At 42.7% G+C, this 12,326-nt stretch overlaps 1 protein-coding gene across 2 annotated transcripts in view; it reads right to left on the minus strand.

Annotated features, from left to right (window-relative positions):
* Nucleotides 1-5,232: 5,232 nt before the first annotated feature.
* LOC147431159 (uncharacterized) overlaps nt 5,233-12,326 on the minus strand; it is a 64,401-nt gene continuing 57,307 nt past the window's right edge. The window contains exons 11-15 of one of the 2 annotated variants that reach the window (XM_086493811.1): nt 6,938-7,028; nt 6,422-6,489; nt 5,984-6,021; nt 5,815-5,896; nt 5,233-5,738 (exon numbers count right to left, since the gene is read on the minus strand). In XM_086493811.1, coding sequence (XP_086349937.1) covers nt 5,664-5,738; nt 5,815-5,896; nt 5,984-6,021; nt 6,422-6,489; nt 6,938-7,028 — 354 coding nt within the window. In that variant the 3' untranslated portion in view covers nt 5,233-5,663. Of the gene's footprint in view, nt 5,897-5,983; nt 6,022-6,421; nt 6,490-6,937; nt 7,029-12,326 lie in introns of both variants that reach the window. The other variant, XM_086493810.1, reaches the window with a different exon arrangement.

Consider the following 12,326-nt stretch of genomic DNA (forward strand, 5'->3'; position numbering starts at 1 on the left):
GAAGTTATGTAGAAAACTCATATGTTAAGTCACCAGGATCATGTGCTTGATTAATACAATACAGCCTTTACCATCTTACAATGGCATATGTGGCATTGCTCTTTGTCATTTTTTTGAAGTACTTTATGTTCTCATTCCATTGCTTAATTGTGTGTACTTGAAATATTAAAGTTTCCCCCATTTTCAAAGCTCCATAGAAATTTGTGTCGAGGCTCAGGATAGCTAAGAACTCTTGTAGTTGACACGTTCTTGTACATAACTAGATATCAATAGTGACTAGTGAAAGGATGGTCACAAGTCGCCATAAAACAAAGGAAAAGATCATTATTTGTATTTTTAGATAAAGGACATCTAAATATAAAATGTGGACATGAAACATGTAGTTGCTAAAAGTACAATCAACCTTTATAGAAATTAGGAAGAGAATGGGATATAAGAGGGACACTTTATTTGGAAGATTAAGGAAGTACTTAAAATTTAATCAATCTTTAACCAAAGGCTATAATGGTGGGGTGTATTAACACTAGTCTTAGGATGTATGTATAAAAGTTCCTTGGGCCAAGTTAATGGTGACCTTACGACATATGTACAAAAAGTGCTTTGGATTAGGTCAGTGACTTAAACCACATAGCTTATGGTAGATTTTAATAATTTGACCATAACTTTTGTGTACAATATAAAATATTCGTGGACATATAGTTTTAATATGTGAAAAAAATGATAAGACTCATGTTTGATTTCAAAGGACCCAAAATAGGTTTTTTTCTAAAAATAGAAGTTTATGTATTAAATTGCAATTTATTGCTGAGCTTCAATGACTATTGAATTTCATCAATCTTTCTTGAGACATTGTAGAAGCTTCAACTCTACTACATACCTAAAAATGGAATTTAAAAAGAAACTTTGAGCCAACTTAAGAAATATATGACCTACATTTATGATTCAATAGATATACCTATGATGTGACAGTTTGTCCCCTTAAAGATGGACATGGAAATGTATTAAGTATGGACCTTGATTTACCCTTGTAATTCTTATTAGAAAAAAGCACATTTATAAAACCCTCATTACAAGGAGAATCTATCATGCATGAGAAAAATACTTGTCGAAAAACCAAAATAGTATCTGCATACCAATTTTCACCAATGATAGACCACTTGGTGTGACATAGGCATGGCTATAGAAGAATATCTCATGTGGTGAGGAAAGCTCTCAAGTTAAACACTCCACATATAAAAACTTGCCGAGGTCCACATGGATAACTTCAAAGCTGCCTGTAAAAGATTCCATTGACTTCCAAGCTTCAACTGAAAAGCTATATACACATATTGTACCTTTGTTAGGTGCTTGCCATCTTGAGTTTTCTTGATATCCATGATTTCCTCCTCCTAATGATGTGCTTGAGAAGCCATATGTCTCCTTGACACCTTGTGTCCACCACTAAACTTGGCTGCATTGTCACCCACATAAATCATTTGTAGTCACAACAGCAAGCCAAGAACCGTTATCATTTTGCACGTTGTTGTATTTTATTGAGTCAATAAAACTCCCACGTTGATGAGCACCTGAAGAAGCTATGCAAGGATGCAACACACCCTTGTGAAAAAAATCAAGATTAGTTTATATACACGGTTATTCTTAGTGCGACATATCTAGAAATGCTGAGATGTATACCAAGACAAACAATGGCACCGCTACAAATCTCTATATGCAAGATGGAAACAAAAACCAATATGGTGAGTGAGCAAAGTGACGTGAACATTGAAAATATGGATGAAGCTCAGTGTTCTTACCAACATATACGTTGAAGGAAGTCTAATGGTCTTACGAAACAATGCTCCTGTGCCAAATCTTCAATATGATGTGGATGAGTGAGGGGAGACCATTTTGGATCTAGATGAGGAAGAAAGGTGTCAATGAAGATACTCTAGAAGTAGCCAGAGCTTTAGGCCTACAACTTTATGTAGATATGTGAAAGTTAGACTGAGTGATCAACTTCACCTTCACACCTCGTTGGTGAAGAAGGACTAAGGAAGGTGTTGATGAAGACAATCTAGAAGCAGCCAATGCTGCAGATCTACAGCTTTATGTAAAAGTGTGGTTGAGTGGTCAATGGAGAACAGAGGTTTCAACCTCTGTTGCGAGAGGTATTTGGAGGGAAAAGTGGGCTTGAAGATGAGAGGAGAGAGGATAGATATAGTAGAGGAGAGAGAATGTGAGCATGTTTTTTTGAAAGACCCCCTTTTAAGGGGGGAACGGGGGAGTCAACAAACTCTAGAGAGAGAAAGTGTGCGTTTTTATCCCAACTTTATAAAAAAAAGATTCAATTTTTTTATTCTCATTTTATGAATGAAGTAAAGACCGCTCCATCTCTCAGCCTATAAGTTTGACCAGTAATTCTAGGACTTGCCACCCCTACCATTTTAACCCACATAACAGTCCCCCATTTTCTCAATCTTTAATCTCATTTTTAATCCGATGACAAATAAAAAGGCCCTCCTATACCCCATTCCCTTCCTTATGCATATTGAGCTCTATAAGGCGTCTTAATGTTTTTTTACCCTGCAAATGCTTACTAAATATGACCTCAATGTGATAAAGTAAGCCAAGAGGGTCGTGGTGGTGTTGCGTGTGATGTTGGAAACAAGATTGTAGGAATACACACATAGATCGAGACGAAGAAGAGGAAGCTTAAGTACACACAACACATGAAGTTGTATTGAGGATGCTAATAAAAATCAAGGCTACTCCTAGAATGATGGGCACATGTACATGCAAGAGAAAATACACTCCTTGTGGGGAGTGTACCCTAAACCGGCCCCATGATAAATATAATCATGATTGTACAACCCAAATGGTGCAATGAAACCAAACCAGCTCATGTGGTCCCACCATGGAAACTCTATCACAACAAAGGTGTGAGAGCTACCCGAATTATCAACAATCACCTCCTTGACCTCTACCGAATGGGTGAGGAACAAAGAGGGTAGCATTGAAGAGTGTATGTCTAATAATAGGATTTTCCCTTCTACGTAATGCTATCTCTGGGCACTCACCTTGTGTGTCAAGCCTCGTTGTAGCTAAAACAACAATTTTCCTTTAGTGCTACAAGTTTTTGTGTTAACTCTTCTTTCTTACTGGGTGTAGTCTCTTTGACCAATTCCCACCTTGGTCTCTACCCTTACTTCCTTCTAATTCCTAATTCTCTTTTGATCTCACCTCCACTATGCAAACCACCAGCTTAATTATGAGCCTTGGCCAAATGGGTGGTTGTATGATTGTAATAGTCAATAAACCTTTGATACCAGTCTTTATGTTCCTTGATGGTAGTCATTAATTAGTATCCCCCCACCCCAAAAAAGAACATTTGTAGCCTTTTGAAACCCAACTGAGACTTCATGGGTTCCGGTTTAATAATTAAAATTGAACACGACTATATTGGCTGTGAACCATGAAAAGATCTCTATGAAAATTGTGATCTTTTAATGTCATGACTCGAGCTCATTTTGCATAGTATTGTTGTTGGAGAGTGACAGCCTTCAACAATTGCATCTAGCTGAATATCAAAAGTAGACATAAACAACTTCTTAATATGCCAAAAATAAGGTCCCTCTAGTTGATCATCACTTTGGACCACTACAAGCATAGCTTACTCACACACTACGGCTTTACGTAATGACTTGATCTAATCAAGGCATGAACCTCTACGGAAAAGGATAAAGTTCATCCATTGAACAATGCAACCAACGTTTCTCACGCAGATAACATTCAACAAAACTTTATTGCCCCTCTTAACATGATTGCAATGTTACACTATGTTGACTGTCATTTTTCTCATTCTACTTATCCTTATATGGCCATGCAAATCAAAGGGCACATGCAACCCGATCCCTAACGTAATGGCATGGATGATATGCCACGGCAGACCACACAGGGTAGCAAAAGAAGTCCAAGCACTGTAAGACATTGCATATACGAAAGAAAGCCGCCCCTATGTGCTGCTTGGTCTTTTTTCCTTTATTTTCGGGGGGGGGGGGAGGGAGATCATCAAATTGAACTTAGACATGGAGTTTGGTTGGTGTGTGCACGAAAGAAATGGCAACACATGCGCATGCATCCCAACCATTACAACTCAAGCCAAAACTCCACCGTCGGATCTGGCCCACAACTCTGAAGCCCTTCTTCCTTGTAATGTATGCCAGGGCAAACCACACGGAAAGGAAAAGAGAAGGTCGTAAAAATTGTCTCGTTACCTATATCAAAAGTCCGAAATTGTATCCTAAAGGCTATGTCTCTCATATACAAAAATGAGAGACATAGCCTTTAGGAGATACTACACACAACATGTCTGGTTTCGGTTATAGAATGATAAAGCCAAGTCAAGCAATTTCATTCTTGCCAAGTCCCTTTCATTTGGTGGTTGGGACATCGTGTTTTCATGTCAAAGAAACGGGTTCGAGACAGTGAACACTGACACCAAGGGCCTTCCCCAAACGCAGAAGTCCCTGAACTCTCCGGCTCGCCACATCTCGACAGCTACCCTCAAAGCAGACTTCGTTTGAAGCCCTATTTCTGCACCTCTATCAGCAATGAAAAGGAGTTTCCCGAGCGGTCCCCTAGGCGCCTTACTTACAAAAAAGTAGGGTGGAGAGAGACGAACAAAGAGAGTCGGGGGTGTCCAACCAGACCCCCCTCCCTCGGAAGCACTCATGTGATGGAGGCCGCTCCTCGCCTCACCCCCATCTTCTGTGAGAGCTCGTGCAAATCCTAGGACAGATGTTTTTGCGTGCAATTGTCTTTTTCTTTTTTTTCCGGTTCTCACATTATGCGAGAGTATTACATTACTAAGACTGGAAAAAATTGCATCATAACCTCATGGCAAACCGGCCATAAGGAACAACTCACCATAAACAGAGACCAACCATATCCGGGAGCCACCCTAATACGAGAGATGTCCACAGCATTGCTTACGCGAAAGATGAACCACATACACATCCTCTTATAACAAGGTCTTTTCCCTCTCACTGGGCAATCACTAAATCGGCACCCATATTCAAAGTACACCCACTAACCCATTTGAACCTTCCCTTTCTCTTTGAGGAATCACTAGATTGCCTAGCTAGCATGTTCCAAATATCAGAAAAAATACAAAAAATCAGAATAATGTCATCCATCGCACAGACATTGTTTGCTCTAACACTAAAGATTTGAAGGGAACCTCACTCGCGCAAATTAAGCAAAGTAGTGCCGTCTTCGACAAAGACTATTGATGTGAAGATGTATAGAGGGATCCAAGCAGTACTTACAGATTTGGGGATGCATAACACATGTTCATCAACTAGAGAATAACCACAGCTCTCCACTGTCCAATGCGAGTTTCATGAAGGAAGAGACCGCTATGTTTCTTGGTATACTCACATTGTCAGCACTCTTGCTCCAAAATTCTCACGACTCCACCTGGGGTGGGTCATGGAAATCACCATCTCCTTGAGCTACCCTTGCATTCCCAAACTCGTCCGTCATGGTGGTCGTGACACCTACATGTGGCTCTTTTTTTTTTCGGGGGGGGGGGGGGGGGGGGGGGGGGGGGGGGGGGGAGAGAGAGAAAGAGAGAGAGATCCTTGCTGTACAAAATTGAGTCCCATGGAAAACAGAACCTTCTGCTACATTGAATGATCTGAGAGACAAAAGCGTCGATCACCAGGAGCCCTCCACTTATGCAGAAACTTGAGGGACAGCTGAGGCCAGTTGGAAGAAACCACAGCAACGGTAATAACCACCCTTGGCATATAAAAACCTTTGAGACAAATGCACCTCATTCATAGTGTGTTCTCCCCAATCTTGCAGTCGATATTTTGCCAATATTTTCCTTGCATCAAATGGTTTATTACCCAACCTATTTTGTTGTCAAGAATCTAATTAGTACAGCTGCTGCCAAATTTGTACCACATTGCTTCAAAAAGTTGCAAACAAAACAGCTTACCTCCGTCCACGTGATGTACTCATCAACGTCGCATGTAGCTGCACACAATTACATCCATGCCATTCTTATAACTCCAGGAACTTCAGAGCCAGAATTTCAAAGCACCAACAAGGGAGAAAAAGACTGGTGTTTCAGTGCACGTGTGTGTGTGTGGGGGGGGGGGGGGGGGGCCAGGGGGGGGGGGGGGGGGGTGTATGTATGTATATGTAAATATATATATCACATTCCACACATATCATCGATGCCGTAAGGCATAAAACAAAAGAAAGTTTTAAAGAAAGATATCCGTCCCTCTTCTCCACTCTGGAATAAACATGCTAAACACAAGGAAGCTGTCATGGATGTCTTCAAAAACACCGAAACACCACAAGGGCTGTGGAAATGAGACTAAATTTTACCACAAGAGAATTTATGAAAAACAAAAGAGGTTGTCAATACCGTCAGTTCTTGCTTCATGTCTGCAACAGCTACAAGACCGGCCTCTGAAAATGCATCTCTAATGAAATCTGCTTATTGTTATGGTAAACAGCATTAATAGCCCTGAGGGATTTGTGAAGGCCAGTAGTGGTAACACCTCCCAACTCAGACTCTCACCTTGAGCAACATGAATTATGCAATATCCAGAAAGCAAAAGGGAATCAACCTATCAAGCTGGTAAGCACAGTTTCATAGTCCTATAAACAATTCTATAGAAAGTCCTTCCATAATCCTCCAGCAAGACTTGTAAGGCAGTAAAAACAGGACACAGATTTCTGCTTCATAACTCCTTTAAGTGATTATCAAGTCAAAGCAAACCGTCGCACCTAGTGTTTAATTTTTTATAAGCTTAAATATGTGATTGTGCTTCTTAACCTCAAAGAGCTTGACAACTTAGTATTCTCTGAAGCCTCGCATAAATTGGAGAAATAAACCACTGGTTAAGTGTCACGATGCATAATTTCTCATAGAGGATACGACATGCCCGCTGAAGATAATTGTTATTATCAGGCTCTATCACCTTCATGGCCAGAACACGAGCCTCTGCAGGATTTCCACGCAGACAATCCTGCATCATACAAAAGCAAGAAGTGTACCACATTACTTAACTATGAAACGTTCTCAATGATGGACAGTGCGAAGAGATCCGATGTGAAACGGGAAATTAAAAATTGTTCAATTTTTACTGCGTCTTCATAGCAAGAAGAGTATTGTTTGTTTTTCCCCCATGCTACATCTACAAGGTATCTGGGCCCCTGTCAGTTGGAAAGGTGAGGGTTGAGTGTCCTTAAATTCTAAAACCTTCCTTCGTATTACTCTCCCAATTTTCTTCAGTCAAATGCTTCTCCCAAATACTTCAACCTTGCTCGTGTAGTAAAGAGTTTTCTCACCGGTACTTCACCTTTGCGAAGTTATAAAGTAAGATGTTGCATTTCTGTCAAGGGGAGTTGTCCTTGTGGTAAAGGTGGGGCTCTAAGCGCATCGAGACATGTGGGTGTGGGTGTGGGTGTGGGTGTGGGTGAGAGGGCGCAATCCTGTCAAACTAGTCGAAGCGAAGCTTCGAACGGCTTTAAAAAAGAAAAAAGATGTTGTATTTCTTTATCTCCTGTTGTATTCTTTTGCAGTTTGTTATCATTTCCACAGCTAATTTCTTAGACTGCTGCCTTCTATCTCACGACTGAAAGTCCAAAAGCCATGAGATGAACATGGCATTCTCCTGCATAACGTCAAGGTCACAACCTAGCTCATGCTCTCATTACTTGCTCAGAGTGGCCCTCGTACAGCAGAAGGGCAATGGAACAACAGACAATTTGCAAGCAAGAACCACAAACAACACAAGGCTTGAGTCCCCCTCAGAGAAGATTGTCCAAAACCTGGGCTCGTTCTCCCTGTATTTGTTTATTACTTACAAGCACATGCAGTGAAAAGGCTCCTTAGTTATACAAGCTTTACCTCAGCTGTGTTATGATGAAAAAGAGCTGAGCACTTTCAATGATAAAAGCAACTTTAAATAGAAAACTTGAATCCTAAATTAACTGGATGAAAGACTCGAGCAACACTCCCCTCTTAAGGGGACAGAACTTTCAAAAGAGAAGAAGAAAGAAGAAAGAAGAAGAAAGTTACGTTCGCATAAGCAAAAGGCTCGATTGGCCTATGAGACCTAATAAAAATATAAAAATTATCAACTTCTGTACGTAAAACAAAGGAACTGTCGCGTGCGCATTGCACTTGTGCCACGTCGACGAGCTTCTACTACACTCTAGCGTCAGTCATAGCTTAGTTTAGGACCTAGCCTGGCACTTTGTGAGCCTCTAGAAGGACGTGCATGCCCATGCCGGTCATAGTTGCATACCCTCACTTGCACAACTAAGTCACTTAAGCATATAGGCATATGAAGAGTCACTTAAGTCATTTATTAATAAGTAACTTTGACATGACATTTATTGAGAGTAAGTAGGACAAATGGCTAAAAGACCTATAAAAGAAGCCCTTTGGGTGCTGGAGAAGGCAAAAGAGGCAGAAGACGAAGCAGTATCAACAGTACCCAACAGCCATCAGCGTTTTCAGCCACCCTTGGCGTTTTCCCTCAGCCTCACCCACTAGCGTTTTTCAGCCCTAAGCACCCTGAATTCAGCAATCAGCCCTTGCGGATCAGTGGCATTTTCAGATCAGCCAGCAGGACCAGCGTTTTCAGTTTTTCAGCCATCGCCGTCCTCCACGATAGCAGATCAGCCTCCAACCTCCTCCTCATCACAGTACCAAGTATCCCCAATAGTACCCATTAGTACCTCAACAGCACCGCAGCACAAGTACCCCTCGTCGTCGACGCAGTACCCCAGCATCTAGCACCCTTGCATTTTGGCTTGGTTTCGGCCTCGCTCAACGTAGGGATCATCAAGACCTCCGTGTCCTTAGCACCCAAGTACCTTCGGTGGCCAGAGTACCCACAATACCAAGCACCAATAGTACCAAAGTACCCCACAGTACCAAGCACCAAGTATCCGCAATACCCAGCACTTGGCCTCTCAAGTACCAAGCATCTACCGCAATACCCCTCAGCATCTCCCGCAGTACCTAGCATCAGTAGCATCAAGTACCCATTAGCATCTAGATCATTGTATCAGCATTTATGCAAGTAATAAAGCAAGTACTTGGGTGGGACCCCACATGTCGTGTCGTCTCTCTTTGCGTCTCTCTCTTTCATTTGATTCACTTCAGTTCTTTCAGGTGAAGTAAAGTAACCCTTGTGTTTGTGCGGAGTACTAGATCCGAGCTAAATCCTTAAAACACTTTTGCTGCACCTGACAAGAACAAGTTCAAATAAGGCCGAAACATGTAGCGGATGTTGTGAATGGTAGCAGAATGTCCCCACCCTATGTCCCATGCCCCATGTATCTGGTGTGTGATGATGATTAGTAATTAAGCTATGCCTGGATGAGCCCAGCTGACTAGTCTAGTATGGCTGTCTCTCCTCACAGAATGGCTGTCTAGTATTGATGGAGCTCCAAGAGGAAGAACCCCAAACACCTATGGTCCTCAAACTGCATGACTCATTGTCGTGGCCCAAAACCCTCCCAAAACAAGCAGTGGTACCTCCCTCAAATATCATAGTACACCATGCCTATACAAATGTGATGCTCCTCCATCTCCAGCTCCCTTTCATACAGCTGGCACGTCAGAGCCTCCATCTAATTTCTTTCTTTTTTTCTGCGATCCTCCTATTAGTTTTTTAATCTGCCCAGCAAGATATATCTTCTGTATCTCTATAGAGCATACACTAAACAAAGGAAAAAGGGGACACTCTCCCATGATCAACAACGTGTGTACAACGGCTAAATCATAAAATGGGAGGGGGAAAGAGCCACACCCATGGCTTGAAATGTGAGTGGATGCCATGGTCTACCGTGAGGGAGGATCTGAACCGCCACCTCTAAATAAATGCCTGGCATTGTCCCGCAGCCCTGTTTGACCTGCACAGTATGCTATCATAACAACCTCTAAGAGTGTGAAGCATCAGACTCAAGCACCCCGACAGTCTAGTGCAAAAACAGGAAGAGCTTGAAGCATCAGACTCAAGCACCCCGACAGTCTAGTGCAAAAACAGGAAGAGCTTGAAGCATCAGGCTCTCCCTGTTTGACCTGCACAGTATGCTATCATAACAACCTCTAAGAGTGTGAATCAGCTCAAGCCAGAAAGAATGAATTGTCAATGCTGGTCTCCCCTCGAAGAACTTAAAGCATTAGGCTCTCCCTACAAACCATAGGCTGAGGCTACTGATCAACTCCCACTTGTGGTCCCCCTCTTGTGTGTCCACACTGCTGTCAAGAACTCAAGCACCCGACAGTCTAGTGCAAAAACAGGAAGAGCTTGAAGCATCAGGCTCTCCCTACAAACCATAGGCTGAGGCTACTGATCAACTCCCACTTGTGGTCCCCTCGTATCCACACTGCTGTCAAGAACTCAAGCACCAGGCTGTCTAATGCAAAAACAGGATGGTTCATACTGCATGTGAGTGGACTATCCTACTAAACAAAATCTCAGTTAAGAATGGATTTCTGGTTCTAAGAATTGGAGATGATGATTACAGATAACTACAATTCTTAAGAGTTTTTGAAAAACAAAAACGCCAAACAAAACTAAAACCATACGTAATTGTAACACGCTACATTTTTCCGTAGGAAACCACCCAAAACTACACCAAACAATGCAAAAGCACCCTTAAAGGCCATTTCTGAAAAGCTGGATTCCTGCGCAAAAAGCCAGAAAAGGTGGCATCTCATATTGCACAGCTGGCCAATGCCCCATGTTCATCAAATGCTGATGCACTTGTTTCTGAATCTCCCGTTAAATCTGTCTTTGACTAACTTGAGAATTGGATCCCTTATTGTTGTTGAAAGTCTTTGCTTTTACCTTCACCTTGATCTTTGACTTTGGTCGATCGATCCTTTCCATTGCCGAAAAACTATATTCATTGGTTGAGACTTCATATGTTTCACATACGGAGGATCTTGTGAATTTAAAGAAAGTGCTCCATGAGAAAGAGGACTTCCTCATGCCTCGCTCTGTCCTGAGCCTCTGGAGGATCAAGTTGTGCCTCAGGCTCCCCTATAGGACCGCCCCCATCACCTTCCTCTTCAATGTGGGACTCCTCCATCTTCTTCAACTTCGACTTTCTCTTCCTCTTCCTCTTCCGCATACTCGTACTCTTCCTTACCATCATGAGGTGGTGGTGCCTTTATGTTCAAATACCTTGAGAATTCGATCCCTTCTTGTTGTGCCTCACGCTCCCCTCTAGGACCGCTTCCATCACCTTTCTCTTCATGTGCCGATTCGCCTTCTACTTCCTCTTCCGCATACTCGTATACTCTTCCTTACAATCATGAGGTGGTGCTGCGTCCACGTTCAGCTGCTGCAAAAATGGATCGGACACTCCATAGAGGAAACTATTGTAGCCAACAAAGTCACTGACAAGATTATAAACCTGAACAACACCACCATGAACTGAACTAAAACAACACAATACTTTTTCTTGAAAGAGAACTGAACACTGAAGACAAGACACAGTGGGGCGAAGTTCCACCCTCGCATGAACTGGCCCCTGAGGAAGGTGCCCCTCGTGGTACTTTACTGATTGATTCTTCACAGTAACAACTGCCGGTGAGAGCCTCTCTGCAACTGCACAACTCGCAAGACTGCAAAGCCTCCCCCAAGCCCTCGTATTTAAAGGCAATTTGGCCCAACTTTTACAAGTCGCCCCTATAAGCAACTACTAACAATAATTGGCACAGTCAAACTACTTTCATAGCCATACCAAAAAAGCACCGATGTCCAACTCTCACGCCACCGCGTCCGTACGGCTGCCAAATCAGCAGCCCACAAATCCCACCGCCATTTGCGCCACAGATCCCGCCGCATTTCATGCGTGACTCAGCTCAGGTTTTGGTATCCTCCTCCGGTCCAGCTCGGCTCTTGCTTCTTAGAAGAGAAGCTATCAAGAGAGCAGAAAAGGAATGCCAAGCTGAGTGACTCGCATGATGTCATGCCTAAAAACAATAAAACATTGTGTTGAAAGGTGTGCCGATTAGCACACGAAAGTACTTGTGTCGAATTCTCTCTCTCACGCTCTTGCTCGTCTGAGTGTATCGAACCTCCATCGCCTGTACACACAGGGCATCTCTCTCCTTCAAACTGGTATCCGAGTCTCTTCAGGCATCCACCTACGACCTCAGCCCACAGCATTTTCTCTCACTCTCTTCGCTTTCAGCCCAGCGCTCTTTCTCTCTCCTCTCACTATAGCCCATAGCTTACGAAACGAAGGAGCAGAGTGGATCTCCCGGTAACACGGACCGCCTACAGACACGCGTC

Source organism: Adiantum capillus-veneris, chromosome 21 (assembly GCF_014529385.1).
Source record: "Adiantum capillus-veneris isolate H3 chromosome 21, ASM1452938v2, whole genome shotgun sequence".
In the NCBI taxonomy this organism is placed as follows: Eukaryota; Viridiplantae; Streptophyta; class Polypodiopsida; order Polypodiales; family Pteridaceae; genus Adiantum; species Adiantum capillus-veneris.